At 38.9% G+C, this 21,751-nt stretch overlaps 1 protein-coding gene across 1 annotated transcript in view; it reads left to right on the top strand.

Moving 5' to 3' along the window:
* The window catches only part of CHCHD6 (coiled-coil-helix-coiled-coil-helix domain containing 6), a 319,245-nt gene that overhangs the window by 1,702 nt on the left and 295,792 nt on the right, over positions 1–21,751 (top strand). Inside the window, exons 2-4 of the mRNA XM_070738373.1 lie at positions 1,254–1,341; positions 1,807–1,876; positions 5,641–5,785. Coding sequence (XP_070594474.1) covers positions 1,254–1,341; positions 1,807–1,876; positions 5,641–5,785 — 303 coding nt within the window. The remainder of the gene's footprint in view (positions 1–1,253; positions 1,342–1,806; positions 1,877–5,640; positions 5,786–21,751) is intronic.

Below are 21,751 nucleotides of genomic sequence, written 5' to 3'. Positions count from 1 at the left end.
TAAGGGAAAATCAAAACCTTTTCCCTGAAACTTTTTTTTTGGGGGGGGGGGGGATAATTTGTGTTGGGATTTGATATACACTTTTGCATGTAGTACATTTATTTCAGAATTTGAAATTCCTTAGTTGTAAAAAATTCCTTAGTTGTAAAAAACCAACATCTGTCCATCTACCCACCCAACTCTATTCAACTTCACAGAATTAAAACTCAGGAAAGGATATAACAAGTATAATTGCCATGTGGTATAAAAAGAAGCAATCACTTTATTTATTTTATTAGAATTGAAAGGGAGCCTGCAGGTCATCAAGTCCAACCCCCTGCTCAAGCAGGAAATCCTACACCTTCCCAGCTAGTTCACAGTCTAACTCACATCATCCCCATTCTAGAGTGGCTGATTCTAATTCAAGAACTAGAAGAAAAACACTTTTTAGGGCTTTCTTGAAAATGCATAAGTGGGAGTAAAATAGGAACAGCTGAGAAGCTGCACAAGAATGCAGGTCTTAGAACAGAGAAACCTGTTTCCTTGATCTCTCCAGGTGACATTGCTGAATAGAATAGAATAGAATAGAATTCTTTATTAGCCAAGTGTGATTGGACACACAAGGAATTTGTCTTGGTGCAAATGCTCTCAGTGTACATAAAAGAAAAAGATACATTTGTCAAGAATTAATCAACAGGAAGAGAAATTGAAAAAAAAGTGGTCCTGTTTCAACTCTTGAATTAGGATTTTACTCCTAGGTCATTAAACTGAGGAGTTCTGGGAGTTGAAGTCTACAGGATTTAAAGCTGCCAGGGCTGGACATCTCTGATTTAGCAATTATTACAGGCCAGTAAGCCTAAGAAAATATATCAATTTATAATTGCTTATATACATCTCACGACAAATTAATAACAACTTTATTAAATAAATAAATTAAATAAATAAATAAACTTTAATAAGATAAGTCAAGCATATGAATTATTTTGACATTGAATAATTATTTTATATTTGTAAATATTTTTGTATTAACGACTAGCGTTGAATTTCTTGAAAGTACCATGTGATACTGTGAGTCTTACTTTCCTCCATGGTATATGACTCGTGCTAAAACAGAATTTATTGTTTCAGGTTTTAGATTAATAACTTTTATGAATATATCAGTTGTAATTTATAAACCATGCCAATTGTGTTTATCACTAATCAAAACATAACTTTTAAGAAAACGTGTGACATAAACTTTCTTACATTCCTGCTATTATTTTTATTTGGGCTAGCTTTCTGAAGATGTAGTAAATAGAATGAAGGAAAAAAGCCAACCTAAAGAAGACCAGTCATGTCAAGAGAAATCTAAAGTGTCTACAGGTATTGCATGCTTTTATTTAAGGGATGACTTATAAATTAATGAATCTGTTCCATACTACTAGAGACGTGTTTTGTGATGGAATATTATTTACATGAATATATGATATCCTCACAGCCGTAATAATATGCTTAGATTTTTCAAACTTCGTAATCTCTTTTTTGTTGTGAGAATTCTGCATTATTTCTGTTGGCACTCTGAAATATTTTAGCATGTTCCTAATTCACAAGCAATTTATCTACCTAATATGTTAGATTTCATAGATTTGCTTTTTTGTTTAATCTTTCTTCTGAAGTAGAGAAGATTGCTTTGTAATTTAGCTTAGTGGCTTTGTTTCTTTTGTATCTATACCTCCTATAAAAACGAAATGGGAAATTTATTTTTCTATAATAAAAAGAGAAGGAGAAGAGCGGCATAAAAATCAAATAAATAAATAAATACATAACTATTTACTTTTATTTGCCTAGGGATCTGTCCACCTCCCACAGAAAGTTTGGGTCAAAAGCCTTCAGAAGTAAAGGAGGAACTATATAAGAGGTATGAAGTTTCAATCACCACTTTGATGGTTTTGTCATCTTAAAATTCTTTTTAAAATGTATTTAAAATTTTATTCAAGACTAATGGGAAAATATACACATTCAGTAACATTAACCGAGTAATAATATTGTAGAGTAACAACATTAGTTTTAAAAAATTCCTGAAAAAAAGTCACAAACAGAATTCTCCTTCTCCAAGATGACCAATTGTTCAAAAGCCATTTTTTGATTTGATTTGATTTGATTTATATGCCGCCCCTCTCCGAGGACTCAGGGCAGCTTACAACATACAAAAGGAACAATAAAATACAGTGTCTAAATCTAATTAATTAAAATTAGGTAACTAATCTAAAATCCCCAATAACGTAAAAATCTATCCTACCCATTCAAAGAGCAATCATACAAAACATTTGTCGGCTAGGGAGCCAAGATCTAATTGCCCCAAGCCGGGGGCACTTTTCTTGTCCTTTGTTGAAAAAAATCCTAAATGTTAAAAAGGAGAGGAGAGTGACCCAAGCATTGAGGAGTCCAACATTATAGGGACCTAGGATTTGATCTCTGTACCCAAAAACACACATCAAAATTGGGCAAAAGAAGGAGAAACAGTACAAAACAGTGCCTTCCATTTCCAATCCCTGAACCTGTTTCAAAAAAATACCATGATCAATGGTATCAAAAGCCGCTGAGAGATCTAGAAGACCCAGGATGGTTGCTACACTCTTATCCTGAGTCCTCTAGAGATCATCCACAAATGGTGCCAATGCCATCTTGATGCTCTACTCCCCGACTGAAAAGGAGCCAGGTAATCTGTTTCATCAATGGTCCTCTGAAGCTGAGTGCCCACTGCCCTCTCAACAATTTTCTTCCAAAAGGAAAAGTTGGAGACTGGACAAAAGTTGTCAAATATGGTTGGGTCTGTTAATGTACGTGCAGAGTATTCCTTGTTTAACCAAGGTTGTGCACACAGAAACTTTTATATTGAGATTAGTTGTGAATAATTACTCAGCCACACACAGTTACACTAACTTGAGTTAAAATTTACTTTGAGAAATAGCATATTCCTATAAACAGTCTAAAGTCATACATGTAATAGAATAACAATCCAAATATTATCAAGTACAAAGTCGTTCTTACCAGTTGTCTTTGTCATAATCAGTAAACAAAGATATCAAGCCTAAACACATTTTAAGCTATAATACATAACTATAATACAGAGAGATTGAGAGAAAATGCAGAGCTAACTATCAGTGAGTTGCCCTAACAGTGAATAGCAGAGACAAAGAGAAACAGACTCCAGAGATATAAGCTATGAACTGTAGTTCCCTCTTGTGGCAGTCTGCAACACCTTCAGCCAATCAGACATAGCTCAGTTAAATCTATATACATTAACACACATTGTTGGTTTATATATTGCCAATCCAACTGTTTTAGACAGAGTCCTAACAGAGTCCAAGGGTCATCTCTTGAGAAGGAGATGTATTCACTGCCGCCTTTAAGGAGGGAGGTAGTTTTAGTCCCACAAAGAAGCCTCAATAATTACTTGGGCCCAACCATGTACCATCTCCAGGAGGTCTTAACTAACCAGGAGGGACATTGGGTCAGCACATAGGTACCTGACCCCACAGACACAAGGACACTGTCATTAGGGTGGACTGTTTCAGACTTCTCCCAGATAACGGCCAGATGTGTCTCAATCTTTCCAAAGGTTCTGCCCAGCTAGGGTCCACCTCAGAGTGAACCTGAGGAACTTTGTGAGAAAGATGCTGAGAATATTCTTTATAGTGGCTCTCCAAAAGCTGTCCCTGCTTCTTATCTAGGAGGGATATGTTCTGTTTTGACCCAGCTCCCCAAACATGACAATTATCTGAAGTGAACACAGATTCCTTTAATCAGGAGTGTTGCAGCCCCGGCAAAAAAAGTTTCAACGTAAGCTAAGAAGGTTATCCAGTCGGAAGATAAATAGTGGTCTGCCACATCTGTCCATCTCTACCCCATGTCTTTTATCCCCAGAGCTGGAGTGAGGCTTCATTAGTGGCACTGGCTCTTCCTTCCCAAGGATTCGCCCACGGATTTCCACTCTTCTCTGCCTTGTGCGTCTTAAAGGTCTTATAGTCCTATACGTTCCTGCTCAGGGATAGGGTTTCAGGCAGGAAAGCCTATCCCAGGGGTTGGCAAAGTTGGCTCTTCTATGATATGTGGACTTCAACTCCCAGAATTCCCGAGCTAGCATGATTGGCTCAGGAATTCTGGGAGTTGAAGTCCACAAGTCATAGAAGAGCCAACTTTGCCTACCCCTCCCCTATACCATTTAAGACAAATGGTGGGAACCCTGTTTGGATCTTTGCTGGGAGCTCAACTAGCAACTATACTGAAGCAACACCTCATCCCAAATAGAGTAGCGACAGCACTAGTAATAGCACTGAGACTTATATACTGCTTTACTGTGCTTTACAGCAGTAAAGCAGTTTACAGAATCAGCATATTGCTCCCAACAATCTGTGTCTTCATTTTACCCACCTTGGAAGAATAGAAGGTCAAGTGGGTCAGCCTTGAGCCGGTGAGATTTGAACTGCCAAATTGAAATCAGTCAGCAGTCAGCAGAAGTAGTCTGTGCCACCATGGCTCTTAAAAGTAAGAACTCTAGAAGGTTGTATAATATTTTACAGACTAATAGACTTTTGCTGGACTAAGTATTAAAGGACTAAGTATTAAAGGTATATTTAGAAGGGTGGAAAACAATAGCCTTTTGTTGGGGAAGGTGTATGGCTGCGGTAAAGCATAAGGGAATCTGTAATATAATCCAAAATCCTGATACATAGGATTTTTTAGTTAATGGCCAGCATTTTAAGTTGGGTCCAGTACTTTGATTGCTGTATTCTGTATGTTGTAACCTGAGCAGAGGCACTATTTTCTACTTACTACCTCAACGTGAACTACAAATCAAAGAGAATCTCCAACTCACAATTCCTCTACTATAAGGAATAAAGCCCTATCTATAACTACAACTAAACTGGGCCCTATTTATTTTCTTTGTCTGTTAACACTGGAGTAAGCTGGTTAAGACACAATGCAAGTTTATTTATTTCTCATTCCGTTACATGAATAGAATGGGCATTTTGTAAAATACCATTCCTTGCAGAAAATCTGACAAATTTCACTATGTATGACCAAAAAATATCAACCATCAAGTATAAAAAAGTGAACATAGGGGGGTCTATTAATATTTATAATATCTACATTTAGATTATAAACCAATATTTCATACTTTAGAATTTACATAAACACTGGCTGGTATATTCATTTTGATTGTGATATTATGTTTTTCAGATTATGACGCTGTAAAATAATTTGTCAGTTTTAAAAATTATTTATTTGTTAATTATAAGGTCTCATTTTAAGCCAAAGAAACAGTATAAATATTTCAGAGTCCAAGCTTCTCTAAATCGTTTTATATCTTTTATCCTTCTCCTTGGTTAATCATTGAACACTAGAACTGGCCATGATCATGCTGTAAGTTGACTGGGTTTTTCATTGCAGTGAAATTTAATTTCTGTTGCTTTCTACAATGTACAGTGATGACCTACTGACACCAGTTCTTGGATCTAGCAAGACTGATGCCTCATAATAAGCCGCCCCGAGTCTATGGAGAGGGGCGGCATACAAATCTAATAAATAATAATAATAATAATAATAATAATAATAATAATAATAATAATAATTTGACAACTTTTAGCCAATAGCTGCTGATAATTTTCTTCTTTACAGGTATGAACAAGAGCAAGCAATGGTCCAAGAGGAACTACTTCAATTGGCAAAAAGAGAGAAAGAGGCTGTCTGTGAGAGTCTGGATGCTGCCCTCCAACAGGAGAGAATTAGTGCCCGAGAGGATAAGCAGAAAGCATCCCAGTTGGTGAGTACATACTGTACCGATTCCTCAGTTTCCTGGAATAAAATTTGTCATACTCAGGATTTTAGCATTGCAAAATTATTAGAATATAAAGACTGCTGTGGCTCCTGTATCCAGCTCAACATTTTAATTCCTTCCTCTCCCCATACTTTCTATAGTCCACCTATTGTTCACTTCTTCATACCCTGAGCCTATTTGAGTAACCTGATCCCAGGAATAGACATGCATTGATTGAGGCATTCATTTAATTTATTAGATTGATATGCTTACCTGATATCCAGGGGTTCAAGGTGGTGAAAATAGTGCTTCCTTCTACACCCCCCCCAACAGCCCCCCAAAGAGCTTTTGCAATGGGCAGGGGACTAAAACCCAAGTCTTCCTACTGTTGGTCCAACACTTAGCCACTAGTTCATAGTTTCGGGAGAGCTACTGTGTTCATACTCCTACAGTCTCTGAAGCACATTTTTGCCATTGAATATAAAGTAGTGTGCACTCATGGTGCATTTGTAGGCATCTCTGTATATATAAATAAAGCTCAACCTATTTATTTGCAAGCATATTTTAAAATACAGTAGTTAAAGTAAACAGAGTACCTTGTTCTGTAGCTTGTCTTGATGGCTATTCTGTGATAAAACAATTTAGAGTATAAAAAAAGTTGTGTTTCTGCTAGACCTGTCTAATCTGATGAGAAATACTAGTTGTAACTAGTGATCACAATGCAGAAGGTGTCAAACCAGTGTGAGTAGACATGAAGAATTAAACACATTAAAAAGGAAATATCTCAGGCAGGTAAAAGGTGGGTGAGACATCATAGTGGCAGCAGCACTGTTAACTCTATTATCACTAAGTGCTATTTTTTTTTCTTGTGTGAAAAGTAATTATCAGGCTCTTATACAAAAAAAATTACTATGAATTGTTGCCAAATTCACAGTTTATGATTAAGCTACTAAGGAATGCTTTGCTTGATCCTGCTTATGGAACATTCTCTTAAAGTCATGAGAAGAAAGTTCAAGAAACTTTCCATACCACTGAGAATTTCATAAGTGCAGGCAATTCATTTCAGTATAACACCTATATTTTCTTGCAGATAGATTTCTAAACCCCGAGTTGCTTTTAGATTAATACAGGCAACAGAGTAAATTAATAAATAAAAGATCTTGATTAAAATCAGATAGTATAATAGAAAACATGTAGACTAATGAAGCTTTATTGAAACAATGATAGACTGACTCAAATAAATGTGAGTAAACTCTGGTTTTGCAGCATGAAATCATTGGGCAAGATCATTGGGCAAGATATCTGGGCTAGTAAAATTTTGTCTGTCTCTCCCAATTAATTCTGCCACAAAATAGTCAAATTCTAACACAGGAATTTTTTGTCACATTTAGCCATATATTTTATCAATCACCTTTTATAAACATGTACTGTAGCAAAGATGGTAGAAGAAACTTAACCGAAATTAGTCTCTCTTGCAGGAACTTTAAATTCATGACATATAGGATAAATAGAAAATAGATTGGTTTTTTTGTGGTACTAAATTTAAAAAAGTGTAGTTGAAAAAAATGGCAGATCTCCAACATAGTACAGCATAGTACATAGTATAGCAGTGTATTATCTTGTAAGGCTGTAGGAACGTATACAGCATATGAATGATTTTATATAAATAAAAAGAATTGAAAAACGCTTGCACATAGATTGCCTTCATTTAGCCAATGGCAAAATGGTTGCTAGGTGCCAGTCACCAAATTAACCACTTGATTGAGAGAGAAAGAGATGTGGAGATCACTAGTTACTGCTAACTCATTCAGATAAAATTATTTTGTGCAGCAACATCAGTGTTACTCTCATTTTGATGTGCAGTGATGTCATGTGTAGAAACGGCTGAAAAATGAGTTGTTTTACTACTGTTTACTATCATTTATTACTCTTGTATTTGTAGTCACTATCCAAGGCAGTTGGTAAATGAGTACCTGCATGCCTTTTCCAGATGTTGTAATTTCAGGGTACAAATTCTGAATTTCACAGTTGTTTAATTGGTTTATAAACTTGGGTAAACCTATAAAATTTGAATGGTACATGTTTAAGTATAGCAGTCACAAAATAAAAAGCTGTTTACTTCCCATTGTTGGAAAGCATATTAAAATAATCTGTATTAACCAGAGTATTAAGTGTAACCCAGACTGCTTAATATGTATTTAGTAATTCTATGTAAGAATCCCTAATACAAATCAACGAGGTTTTAATGAAAAAAGCATTTTTAAACTGTATTAAACACTGCCCATGAATGCATTTTTGTATTGGGGCATGGTTACTAAATTGACACACATTTTTTTAAAAAAAATAATTTTTATTCCGTTAAAAAAAAACACAAAGAAAAAACAAAGACAAAAAACATAATCACACACAAACATCTTTACGTTTTTACATTTCTGTATCATCAATGTAAAATTACCGTACTATGTATATATAGCCATCTATAAGATTATTAGTATATCACATTGTTAATTTACATTGATATTGGTATTTATATCTACTAATTACTTGTGATTTTTTTTAATTTCTAGCCAATTATAGAATTTATCACACATGGTAAAAAATTCTTTCTCTTGATGATTCTGTAATTCTAAATTAAGTCTTGTCATTTCCGCACAATACATCATTTTATTCATTATCATATTCTCTGTCGGAGGATTTCGGTCCTTCTAGGTCTGCACGAAGGATAATCGAGCAGCAGTTAAGATGTGTATAATTAAATATTTGTTTGCTATAGTATATTACTCTCTAACAATCCCTAATCGGTATGTTTCTGGCCTTAGTTCTATTTCGCAGTCTGTAATTTCTTTTACCTATTCTGAGGGGGACAATTTCTCTTCCCCCTCCCAACCCTAGCTCTCTTAGTCATAGAAGTATACACAAGGATCAATGGTATCGAAAGCTGCTGAGAGGTCAAGTAGCAACAAGATAGAAGAATGACCCCCATAATGGGCTCGCCAGAGATCATCCATCAGTAGCTATAGCTAGGTCTGAAGCCAGATTGACAAGGATCCAGATACAGTAATCCCTCACCTATCGCTGGTGTTACGTTCCAGACCTGGCCGCGATAGGTGAAATCCGCGATGGGGAATTTATCGACTGATAGTACTTATTTAAGTATTTATATTGTAATTGTTTGGTACGTTTTCATTGTTTTAAGTGTTTATAAACCCTTCCCACACAGTATTTATTTTAGGTACAGTCTTTAAATACAGTATTTACAATTTTAGATATATTTTTTTTGTTGAAAAACCTGCCGATCGAGTTCGGTGGGCTGTTTAAATCTGCCGATCGACTTCCTCAGAAACCCGCGATGAAGTGAAGCCGCAGTAGGTGAAGCGCAGTATAGCGAGGGACTACTGTAATCCGTTTAATCCAATGTCCGTAGGAGTTGAGGTGCCACCACTTTCTCCACATACAATATTTCCCACAAAGGGAAGGTTAGAGACTGGATGGAAGTTCTTTAATTCTGCTGGGTCCAGGGAAGGCTTCTTGAGGAGGGGTCTCACCACCGCAGTTAAAGGACTGTTAACTAAAGCCTGAAACCAGCCTTGTGTCACCTCCCTGCTCAATTATTCTGTCTATTAAGTGCAAACAAAAAAGATTGAACTTGATTGGATCTTACTACCTTGTCTCTTCTTGCCTATCAAAGCCATATAATTTTCAAAAACTGATGCTGGGCCTGGATCATCATTTTTGAAGAGGCAGTATCATATTAATGATATTATTTTTTATACTGTATATTCTTTTATCAACAATCGTATTTAAAAACAACTGATCACCATGCCCTTTGCATTTTTAAAAATGTTTTGCTTGTTCACTTTTGAGACTTATGAAGATTCACTATTGACTTGTATGCTCCTACATAGACTGAATTATAGTAGCATATTTTAGATCAGGGGTGTCAAACTCAAGGTCCATGGGTAAAGTCTGGCCCACGGGGTGCTTAGATTTGGCCCGTGGGGCCACCCTGGAAACAGTGAAGGACCGGTCTGTTGTGCCTCTACCTGCAAAAAATGAGCTGTGGAGGGTTGCATGTGGCCCTCCCAGGCTTAGTTTTCGCTGGCAGAGGATTGCAGGAGGCTATCCCAGCCAAAAATAGAGATTGGCAGCCCGTTTTCACTGGCAGAGCACTTGGGCCACCATAGGCACCCCTGACATGAGTGATGTCAAGCTGGACAAACCCACCCGGGCCCCTGAGGTTAAACAGAGCCCTGATGTGACCCTGATTGAAATTGAGTTTAACATTCTTGTTTTAGATGGTTAGGCTCCTTGGATGTTACATAAATAGAAAATAATATAAATAACAAAATAAACATTTTCTGCTTTCCCTATGCTATAGAAAAAAATCTTTTTTTTCTTTCATATTAGTATGGAGACATAAAATAGTTCTCTCATAAAGTTTTGCCCAATTTGGAATCTTTCTCATCATTCCTGAAACACGCTGTGGTGTGCTTCTAGCTTCGCTTTGTTTCTTACATGGCTCATTTGACTTCACTAGGGGAACCTTTAGGTTTACTCTTACTCTAAATCTTAGTTTCATTTCTGTCAGTTTCATTTCTCCTGTTCCTTAATAACATTTCCTTATCGGAAGAAGGAATCCATTGAACAGGCCTTATCTATCATTGTGTCTTGAGTTCCTCAGTGACACATTGGTCACCAAAGAAAATATTGCTTAGTGACTGGGCTGCTAAAAGATTTGGAAGGATTTCTATTCTGATGAGGCGGTTATAAATGATCTAATAAAATAAACAGAATGTGAAGGACAAATTAGCAGGCCTTCAAATGTCTTGCTTGTAATGATATGCTGGGAAAGAATATGTCAGTGGTAGCCTGTGGCTTTTTCCTGAGCTTTGGGAGGTGAAGGTCATGTCATGTATCATTGGAAAGATCACCTGGAGACACTCTTTGTCCTTGCTCTAACAGTAATTTAGTCCTTAATACTCTTTCCCCAAAGAGTCACCTCAGCTGGAATAGCAATATTCTTTTAAAAATGATTTTGCATTGATTGCATTGAAAGCTATTTGGCATTTAATCTGTGTTCTTTATGGTTTTCTTCCACTGACTTTTATTATTATTAGTATCTGTGTGAAGTGATGATTCATTCTTATTACCCTGTAAGCTTTCTGAGACCAGAGAGCAGATCACAGACTGAAAATTAACTGGCTGCTGGGCATAATTATTTACTTATTTGGTAAGAGACCCTTTGCTTGGAAAATAGGCTGAGCAATAAGCTCGTTTGGGAGTCGGAGAAGCACTTTATATAACATTATATTAAGGGTCCTTAAAATTTCAACTTTTGCTGCTGCTTTGGTTGAGTTAGAAACAAATGTGTTTTAGGGATCGTATGCAGCATTTTTACACAAAGAAAAAAACAATGGTTTGATTGTTTAGACTTCTAAAGAAGAGGAAACATGACCTTATTGATTCTCCTAGTTTTTGATACTTGTTGCCGTAGTTCTTCTTGACCGGCCCTGTGACTTGATAACATATTTCTGTCTATAGGTCTGGATTCCTAGAATCCATTCACTGATATGGGTTACCATATCAGCTTTACAATTGTTTAATGTCTGAATAAAGTTGCTGGTTATTAGGAGATTTATAATAACCCAAACTCAGGCCTGAACACAATAAGGGGCTGGATCCTGGCAGGTTGTAGACATTATCATTTTTTCAGAGTATAAGATGCACCTTAGTTTTGGGGAGGAAAAAAATCTACCCACCAGGTATTAATTTGGCTAGCGCCCTTAATCTGGTCAGCACGTCATTTTATCCCCTGGTTAGGGTTGGGAAAAAACCTTTTTCGGAGCAATGAAAGCAAGCTGGCAAAAATTTAGGGCTGGAAAAAAATTTCTTCGGAGTAGCAATGAAAAAATCCTGCAAGCCGGAAAGATCATTAGCATCTCATGAGGGCTAAGAAAATAGATTTAAAAAGCTACATTCAGAGTATAAGATGCACCGAAATTTTCAGCCTCTTTTTTTGGAGGGGGGAATCTCCGAAAAATACAGTAAAGGGGGTCCTCGGGTTATGTCAGTCCCGAGTTACGATGTTTCGTGGTTACAACACAAAACCGGCCTCGCTCCTCCTGCCAAGCCGCACTCGGTTGGCTCGCTCTCACCATGGGATAAATACACAAAACAGGAAGGGGGTTACGTGCATCTCATGAGCAAATTGATGCGCAGCATCGGTATTAAGCTACAAGATGTTTTGGTAGCAGTAAAGCCCATTTGGGGAAGCGGGGGTAGAATTCCGAGGGGAAGTTCGCATCGTGCAGTTGCTCCCTGTTGTACACCAAAATCTGGTTTGGAGCCGAACCTTGGCGAAGGGTTTGGGGGATGGGGGGCTCAGGCTTGTAACCTAGCGAACCCTCCATACAGCTATTATTAACCCTAACCTCCGCTCCCCTCCTCCTGCCATGCCGCGCTCGCTGCACTCGCTTGGCTCACTCTCACCAAATTTGCGGGCTCCGGTGCTTTCTGAAGCGTGGGGTTGGGAAGAAGGCGCGGATGACGCGCTTTAGCAAGCAGACATTTCTTTAGTAGTCTAAAGTACCTGGTTACATGTGGTGGTGACGTCATGATGTGGCGAGCCAGGGGCAGCAAGGCCCTTCAAACGTGCAAACTCAGTGTAGCTGGCCATGCTTCAGGGTTGGGGGGAATCAGGCAAGAGAGCATTAGAGCGAATTGGAGGAAGGTCAGGAATGTTTGGAAACTTCAGATCGTGTAGAATGCGGCCGCGAGAGCTATTGTGGGCTTACCTAGGTTCGCCCATGTCTTTCCAACACTCCGTGGCCTGCACTGGCTGCCGATCCGTTTCCGGTCACAATTCAAAGTGTTGGTAATGACCTATAAAGCCCTACATGGCATCAGACCAGAATACCTCCGAGACCGTCTTCTGCGACATGAATCCCAGCGGCCGATAAGGTCCCACAAAGTTGGCTTTCTCCGGGTCCCGTCGACTAAACAATGTTGTCTGGTGGGCCCCAGGGGAAGAGTCTTTTCTGTGGTGGCCCCGACCCGCTGGAATCAACTCCCCTCAGAGATCAGAACTGCCTCCACCCTCCTTGTCTTTTGTAAATTGCTTAAGACCCACCTATACCGCAAGGCATGGGGGAATTGAGATATTTCCCCCAGGCTCATATAGTTTTATGTATGGTATGTTTGTGTTGTATGTTTTTTATATAATGGGTTTTTAGATATTTTTTCTTTTAAATATTAGATTTGTTTACTGTACACTTTATTATTGTTGTGAGCCGTCCCGAGTCTGCGGAGAGGGGTGGCATACAAATCTAATAAATAATAATACTAATAATAATTATTTATTTATTTATTTATTTATTTATTTGTTTATTTATTCAATTTTTATGCCGCCCTTCTCCTTAGACTCAGGGCGGCTTACAACATGTTAGCAATAGCACTTTTTTTAAACAGAGCTAGGCTATTGCCCCCACAATCTGGGTCCTCATTTTACCCACCTCGGAAGGATGGAAGGCTGAGTCAACCTTGAGCCGATGATGAGATTTGAACCACTGACCTTCAGATATACAAGTCAGCTTCAGTGGCCTGCAGTACAGCACTCTACCTGCTGTGCCACTCCGGCTCATTATTATTATTATTATTATTATTATTATTATTATTATTATTATTATTTGTGGCCTTGAAACAAATTAGTGAGAGAAGTGGAAGGAGGAGAAATAAACGTGATTAAGCAAAGACACCTCATTAGAGCTCCAGAAAGGAAGGATTATATCATATAAAGTAGGAGGATCTCCTTCAGGGAAGAGTGAGTACAGACAGTGTTATCTGGATAGAAGGGAGAGCAAATAGAATAAATGAAATTAATACTCTGAAAAGTAGTATTACAGTACTTGGATTTAGGCTAATGTGATTTTGTGCATACCTCTTAAGTTCTTATCTCATTTAATCCCCCCACGATAATGGTTTCGTCAGATATATTGACTGAAAACACTTAAATTTTCTTCCCTGCTTACCGCCTGCCACACTTTTATTTGCCCCCAAAAATTATGTGGGTGAAAATTTTATAAATGTCAAGATGGGGGGAAAAGGCATAGGATTATGTGTGGAAAAATTACTAAAGTTTTGTTAAGTTGTCTAAAACAATAATAAAGCAGTCTTTAAAAAATAAGTCTAATAATTTGAGCATTCTACAGACATTTATAGTTATCAACTTACCTCCTTGTATCCAGTTTCAACAGTCTCATTAGCACAAGAAAATAAAAATCTGCCTCTCCCTCCCAGCAATTTGCCTCCTTGCAGCTTTATAGTTTCATTTTCAGTTTAGCACTGCTTACAGCCTCAAATCAGCTGAAGGTTGGGAATCTGATAATGAGTTACTTGGCTTAACAGGCTCTGCTCTGCTTGCTCCAAAGAAGTAAATTTCTGGAAGGTAGAGGCCAAAGGGTGGGAGTGGCTGGGGGGGGGCTACATTCAGTGTACAGTAATACCTCGTCTTACGAACCTAATTGGTTCCAGAAGGAGGTTCGTAAGGCGAAAAGTTAGTAACACGAAACAATGTTTCCCATAGGAAACAATGTAAAAGCGATTAATGCGTGCATGGGGGAAAAATCACAAAATGGCTCTCTGCTGGCCGCCGCCGCCTGGCTGTCACCTTTTAAAACAGCCGGGGGGCTTCTCGGCGTTCTCCCTATCCCAAACTTTTGCTGAACTTTTCGGGTTTGGAAGGCCGCCGAGAAGCGCCACCGCCCGCCTGTCACCTTCTGAAACAGCCGGGGGGCTTCTCGGCATTCTCCTGAATGCCGAACCCCGAAGTTCGGCAAAAGTTTGGGTTCGGGTTCGGGTTCCGGAGGCCCCTGAGAAGTGCCCGGCTGTTTCAGAAGGTTATAGCCAGGTGGCGCCGCCCGGCGGAGCGCCGTTTTTGCAATCAGCGTCATCGTTTTCGGCCGATCTGGAGGCTGAAACAGAGGTGGGGAATCCCAATAGGGAATTCCATGGGCGGAGCTTTGACATCACGAAGACATCCTTCCTGGTCGGCCGAAACGTGGCTGTTTCAGAAGGTGACAGGCGAGCGGTGGCGCTTCTCGGCGGCCTCCCGAACCTGAACCCGAAACCGAAAAGTTTGGCAAAAGTTCGGGTTCGGGTTCGGGAGAACGCCGAGAAGCCCGCCGGCTGTTTCAAAAGGTGACAGCCAGGTGGCAGTGCCCAGCGGAGCGCCATTTTGCAATCTGCGGTGGGTTCGTAAGTCAAAAAAAGTTTGTAAGAAGAGGCAAATTTTTTTTGAACCCCGGGTTCATATCTCGAAATGTTCGTATCACGGGGGGTTCGTATCACGAGGTACCACTGTATAAGGCGCACCCACATTTCCACCCTCTTTTGGGGGGTAAAAAGGTGCGTCTTATACTTTGAAAAATACCGATAAAATAATCCATTGCTTTTATAATGATATGGCTTATTCTTTAGATTGCCTTCAGTGTGTTTTGAAAACACCTTCCCATTTTTGCCTTTACTTTTTCTGTTTCCCTTTTTTTTCAGCTGTTGTACCCATTCTTTAGCCATGTTTGATGCTTTTGGGCCTTCAAGTCAGTATAGTCGCCTGTTGATTATCTATCCTTGCAGTTTTCCTGGCAAGTTTTTTTCTTCCTCTCAAAAGGGTTTTGCTGTTTTTTCCTTTCCAGGGCTGAGGATGACTTGTCCAAAGTCTAAGATACGGGACTAAATCTCACCTGCTCCTAATTTCTAGCTTGGTGCCTTTACTACTACAGTAGTCCCTCACCTATCGCTGGTGTTACGTTCCAGACCTGGCCGCGATAGGTGAAATCTGCGATGGGGAATTTATCGACTGATAGTACTTATTTAAGTATTTATATTGTAATTGTTTGGTACGTTTTCATTGTTTTAAGTGTTTATAAACTCTTCTCACACAGTATTTATTTTAGATACAGCATTTAAATACAGTATTTACAATTTTAGATATTTTTTTTTTTTTAAACCTGCTGATCGAGTTCGGCGGGCTGTTTAAATCTGCCGATCGACTTCCTCAGAAACCCACGATGAAGTGAAGCCGCAGTAGGTGAAGATGTATAGTGAGGGACTACTGTACATCCAAACTAGCTCACTCCTAAAACAGTTACAGAATTTTTAAAAGTAACAATGGTACTTTAAATTAAGGTTAGAAACAGTAGATAATTATGTAAATTATTTGAAAGAATGTATGTTAATTTTGATGGCTGAAATAGAAAGTTGGACATTTTATTTAAAGGCAGTGTTATATTAAATAAGTGAAAGAATAATTGGAGTAACATTAAATTTGAACAAACTGATCAAGTTTTAACTGGGATACTATCTGGAACCTTTTACAAACACGATTTTCGCGGGGGATGGGTTCTGAGACCGCCCGCGAAAGTCGAATTTCCACGAAGTAGAGATGCGGAAGTAAATACACCATTTTTGTCTATGGACAGTATCACAAACCATCCCTTAACACTTTAAACCCCTAAATTACCATTTCCCATTCCCTTAACAACCATTTACTCACCATTATTACTGGTACTCACCATTGAACAAGACACTTAGTGATCCTGATATTTATAAACATAATTATTTATTAACAATTATTACTATTATTTGTTATTTATTTGCAAAAATTATTAGTTTGGCAATGATGTATGACGTCATCAGGTGGGAAAAATCGTGGTATAGGGAAAAAAACGTGAAGTATTTTTTTAATTAATATTTTTTGAAAAACCGTGGTATAGGCTATTTGCGAAGTTCGAACCCGTGAAAACCGAGGGAACACTGTACTGTAAAAGGACACAATATGGGCGCCCCCAAAAAAACATTCAGTGAGGCCTCTGAATACTGTCTGTTTATCTGCTCCTTCATGTCTCTGTGCTATCTGATTGGCTGGTACTATTGCTTCATTAAGGGAAGAACTGTTCATTTTGCCCTGAATAAGTAATCCTCTGTATTGATGTTAATATTTATATTGGAATTAAGAATTTTCATATGAAAAAAATCATTGTTGATAGGCTTAGCAAACAGTACTAAAGTACTGTTGGTACTTAGCATACAGTTAATGGCTGGTTGATTTTGCCCCTTTATTTAAGAAAAATAGCATCCACATCCATTTAGAAACACATGCCACTGAGTATGTACAATACATTCTGATGCTTTTTCTCTTTTATTATAAATAAGAGACAAAGAGCAGCTTTTTCATGACGAATGTCTAAAATGCAAGCTGGAGAACCAAAGGAAGCTCTCAGTGTTAAACAATGTGAGGATGAAAGCAGGTAAAATAAATTGATGCCCTTGTATAAAGGCTGAAGGCACTCTATTTGTGCCGACAATATTTGGCTCTTCTGTTATGCCTAATATCAAGAAAGTTCCTTTGGGCAATGTAGCAACTACATAATTAACAGAAATTTCTTCAGAAGACACTCTAAAACAGGGGTCACCAACTCTTGGGCCATGGTCTGGTACCAGTCCATGACCTGTGAGGCTACACAGCTAGAGATGAGTGACAGGTGAGTGAGCAAAATCGAAACTATGGTCTCTGTGCTGTAAAAGATAAATGTTTCTCATATCTCTATCTATCGCTCTATCTCTGCCTGTCTGTCTGTCTACCTACCTACCTGTAGTATATATGAGCCTTGCTGGCGCAGTGGTTAGTACTGCAAACTGCTTCTGCTGACTACTGGCTGTAGTTACCAGTTCAAATCTCACCAGGCCCTAGGTTGACTCAGCCTTCCATCCTTCCGAGGTGGGTAAAATGAGGACCCCATATTGTTGAGGGCAATATGCTGACTCTGTAGACTGCTTAGAAAGGGCTGTAAAGCACTGTGAAGTGGTATATAAGTCTAAGTTATATATATGTAACATGTTTTTGCTGAATTTGAAAATTAATATATATGCACACACACACACACACATACATATATACATATTTGCTGATAAGTGAAAGGGAAGGGAGACTAGTATAGATCACTTAGACCTATATACCATTTCACAGTATAAAACATATTTTTGCTGAATTGAAAATGAAGGGAGACTAGTATAGATAAATTTCGAGGTTGTTTCCTCTCATCAGCTAGCCATACCCTCACTGAGATTTGAACCTGTAGCCCCTGTCTTGTAAGGCAGAGAATTAACCTCTAGGTTAATTATATATAATATTTATTTACTTATTTATTTCTGGTTGTCATATTACCACAAATTAATGCTATATTCTATTAATTTAAAACTTTGCATAAATAAATCAAATGCACAATCAAGGCTACAAATTCCTTCTTTGGTAATTCTTTTATACATAATGGGAATAGTCTGCATCATTATGAATCAAGTCATAAAAAGGAACTGTGTCTGTTGGATAGGGAAGTAGGTTATGAACTCTCAGCATAAGTTCAAAATTCTAGGTATGTTACATAGAAACATAGAAACATAGAAGTCTGATGGCAGAAAAAGACCTCATGGTCCATCTAGTCTGCCCTTATACTATTTTCTGTATTATATCTTAGGATGGATATATGTTTATCCCAGGCATGTTTAAATTCAGTTACTGTGGATTTATCTACCACGTCTGCTGGAAGTTTGTTCCAAGGATCTAATATTCTTTCAGTAAAATAATATTTTCTCATGTTGCTTTTGATCTTTCCCCCAACTAACTTCAGATTGTATCCCCTTGTTCTTGTGTTCACTTTCCTATTAAAAACACTTCCCTCCTGGACCTTATTTAACCCTTTAACATATTTAAATGTTTCGATCATGTCCCCCCTTTTCCTTCTGTCCTCCAGACTATACAGATTGAGTTCATTAAGTCTTTCCTGATACGTTTTATGCTTAAGACCTTCCACCATTCTTGTAGCCCGTCTTTGGACCCGTTCAATTTTGTCAATCTCTTTTTGTAGGTGAGGTCTCCAGAACTGAACACAGAATTCCAAATGTGGTCTCACCAGCACTCTATATAGCGGGATCATAATCTCCCTCTTCCTGCTTGTTATACCTCTAGCTATGCAGCCAAGCATCCTACTTGCTTTCCCTACCGCCTGACTGCACTGTTCACCCATTTTGAGACTGTTCATATTAATTGTAGAGTATGGAAAATAATTGGATTTTGAATGCAATAAAGAACCTTTACAAGTAATTCTACATTAAAACTGGACATACGGTATAAGTAATAAGACCGAATCTCTTCTAGTTGATAGAAAGTACATTTCATTTAGTCTGTGAAGAACTCATTCTTCCTTGCCAAAAGCCACTAGGCAGTGGCCTAACTCTTACACTGAATAATGCATAGTATGCATATAGTAGAATAGGGAGAAGATTAATTTTGCTGAGCAGGGAAGGACTAGGAGTAGGATTAATTTGCACGGCAGCTCTGAGGAAGCCATTTCCTTCATTCTGTGTCAATCAACTATTCTAGCGGTTGCTGCTTACCAAAAGAATTGGACACATTTCAGTGCTCTTCCTTTGAAGCTACTTAAACATTTTAGGGGATCTATTAAAACAGAGTTTGCTCTAGAGCAGTGATTTTCAACCTTTTTTGAGCTGTGGCACATTTTTTACATTTACAAAATCCTGGGGCACACCACTAACCAAAATGACACTCTAACATATAAGATGACCCTTCAGGAGGCCATATACAATATAGATAACATTGTGATGCATTGTATATCAGCCTCTGCGGGGGCCTTTTATAAAATGAAAAAGGTCAAATATCTATATACACCATCAGGATAGACATAACCAGCTGAGGCTGAGGCTTCATCTAGTGGTGGCAACATTTACCCCCAGTGCTGACCAGGATTAGAAATTGTGACCATGGGGAGGAGTAGCAGCTTCAACTACTTGCCATGGCCACATAATGACAAGTGCGCGGCAGCCCGAGCGGGGACCTTCCTGGGTGTGGATGAGAGGTGGCCTGCTATTGGTTCATTGCTAGTGGTCGGGATGAATCCTAGAAGGTGATTGGTCAGTGAGTGTCCCCTGTGCCTCTACTCTTCCTGTCGCTGCTAGCTGGAGGGATTGTGAGGGGAATGTTTATGTTCAGATGGAGGCGGCTGGTGGCGGGCCGGATAAATGGCTGTAGTTTGAGGACCCATGTTTAATTTCCCCACGGCACACCTGACCATGTCTCACAGCACACTAGAGCAAGCATGGTTCTGCCAGCTTTTTTGACTGGAAGGTTTCCACAAAGAATTGTAGCGAGCAACCCTGGATATTTTTTTTTTAAAGGTTAACTGTTTTAAGGAAGAATTCCTGGGGTAGAGAAACGCAGATAAGTGGAATAGAATAGGGGTTAAATTTAAACATAGTCCTAATGTGCCACAATGAACCTGAAAAATTAAAACTCAGCATCTTTTTTCTTTTTCCCTAGAGGGAAAGGAAAGACAGTATCTGGCCGAGGATAAGAGGCCTGCCACTCCAAGTGCCTTTGTGCTTTTAATTTTCACAGCTAAGAAAAGTGTGATTTATCAGACATGTGTACGGTCTTTCTTCTTTGCCTTAGAAAAAAAAAATCCTTTGGAGTTCTGCTGCTCTCATCTCCTTTTATCTCCTGACTCTGAAGGTTAATTTATATTTGGAGGGTTTGTGCAGATTTCAGCAGCTGACAGTCTCATGAGCTTCCAATTTTTATAGCTGCTTAGGCTGGAGGATGTTATCCCTGGGCTTTCCTTCCCTTTGAATAATTATAGAACTAGAAAAAATTATCAGTGGTTGTTTCATTCCCCAGCCTTTGCTTCAAGACTTCCTTTTGTATGTATGCCATGGTCTGCAGTGTTCTTCATATATAGAATCTGCCCATCCTAGAGCTTTTTAAGAATTACTGGATTGGGCATTTGTTCAGACCCTGCTATTTATTTTTCAATTGCAGTAATAGAGACTAACAGAACACCCTGAATTAAAATTTGACATTTCTCTTTTTGATCAGAGAAGAATAAGGAAAGATTTAGCAGATTATCTAGTTTATGGTAAGCAAACGGTGTCCTGATAACATAGCTCATTTACATAAAAGTGTCATTTAAGTTAGGATCTGGGAAAATATTTCCTTACAGCATTGGTTTGTATAGGGCAGTGTTTCTCAACCTTAACAACTGTGATTTTAGTCCCAGAATCTTGTAGTCCAGTTGTTACATGTTAAAGTTGCCAAGGTTGTGAAACGCTGATATAGGGAGATAAAAGATTATTTTTAAGATTTAAGATTTATTAGATTTGTATGCCGCCCCTCTCTGAAGACTCGGGGCGGCTCACAACAACAACAACACAATACATAGAACACAAATCCAATAGAGTTAAAAAATGAGATTTAAAACCCATAGATATTAAAAACAATCATTACTGCACAATCCCACCATTCTCATATATTACAGTCAGGAAAAAAGGTGAGATAGTTATTCCCCCCATGCTTGGCGACATAGATAGGTCTTCAACATCTTGCGGAAGGTGGGAAGGGTAGGGGCAATTTGAATCTCCGGGGGGAGTTGATTCCAGAGGGCCAGGGCCGCCACGGAGAAGGCTCTTCCCCTGGGCCCCACCAAACAGCATTGTTTAGTCGACGGGACCTGGAGAAGGCCAACTCTGTGGGACCTGATTGGCCGCTGGGAGTCTTGTGGCAGAAGGCGATTCCGGAGGTATTCTGATCCGATGCCATGTAGGGATTTATAGGTCATTACCAACATTTTGAATCGTGACCGGAAACTGATCCGCAACCAGTGCAGGCCGCGGAGTGTTGGCGAAACATGGGCAGATCTTGGAAGTCCCACAATAGCTCTTGTGGCCGCATTCTGCACGATCTGAAGTTTCCAAACACTTTTCAAAGGAAGCCCCATGTAGAGAGCATTGCAGTAGTCGAACCTGGAGGTGATGAGGGCATGAGTGACTGTAAGCAATGACTCCCGGTCCAAATAGGGCCGCAATTGGTGCACCAGGCGGACGTGGGCAAACGCCCTCCTCGCCACAGCT

This window comes from Erythrolamprus reginae, chromosome 2, assembly GCF_031021105.1.
Source record: "Erythrolamprus reginae isolate rEryReg1 chromosome 2, rEryReg1.hap1, whole genome shotgun sequence".
In the NCBI taxonomy this organism is placed as follows: Eukaryota; Metazoa; Chordata; class Lepidosauria; order Squamata; family Dipsadidae; genus Erythrolamprus; species Erythrolamprus reginae.
The sequence above is the reverse complement of the archived record's forward strand: the minus strand, read 5'-3'. Positions and strand labels throughout refer to the sequence as shown.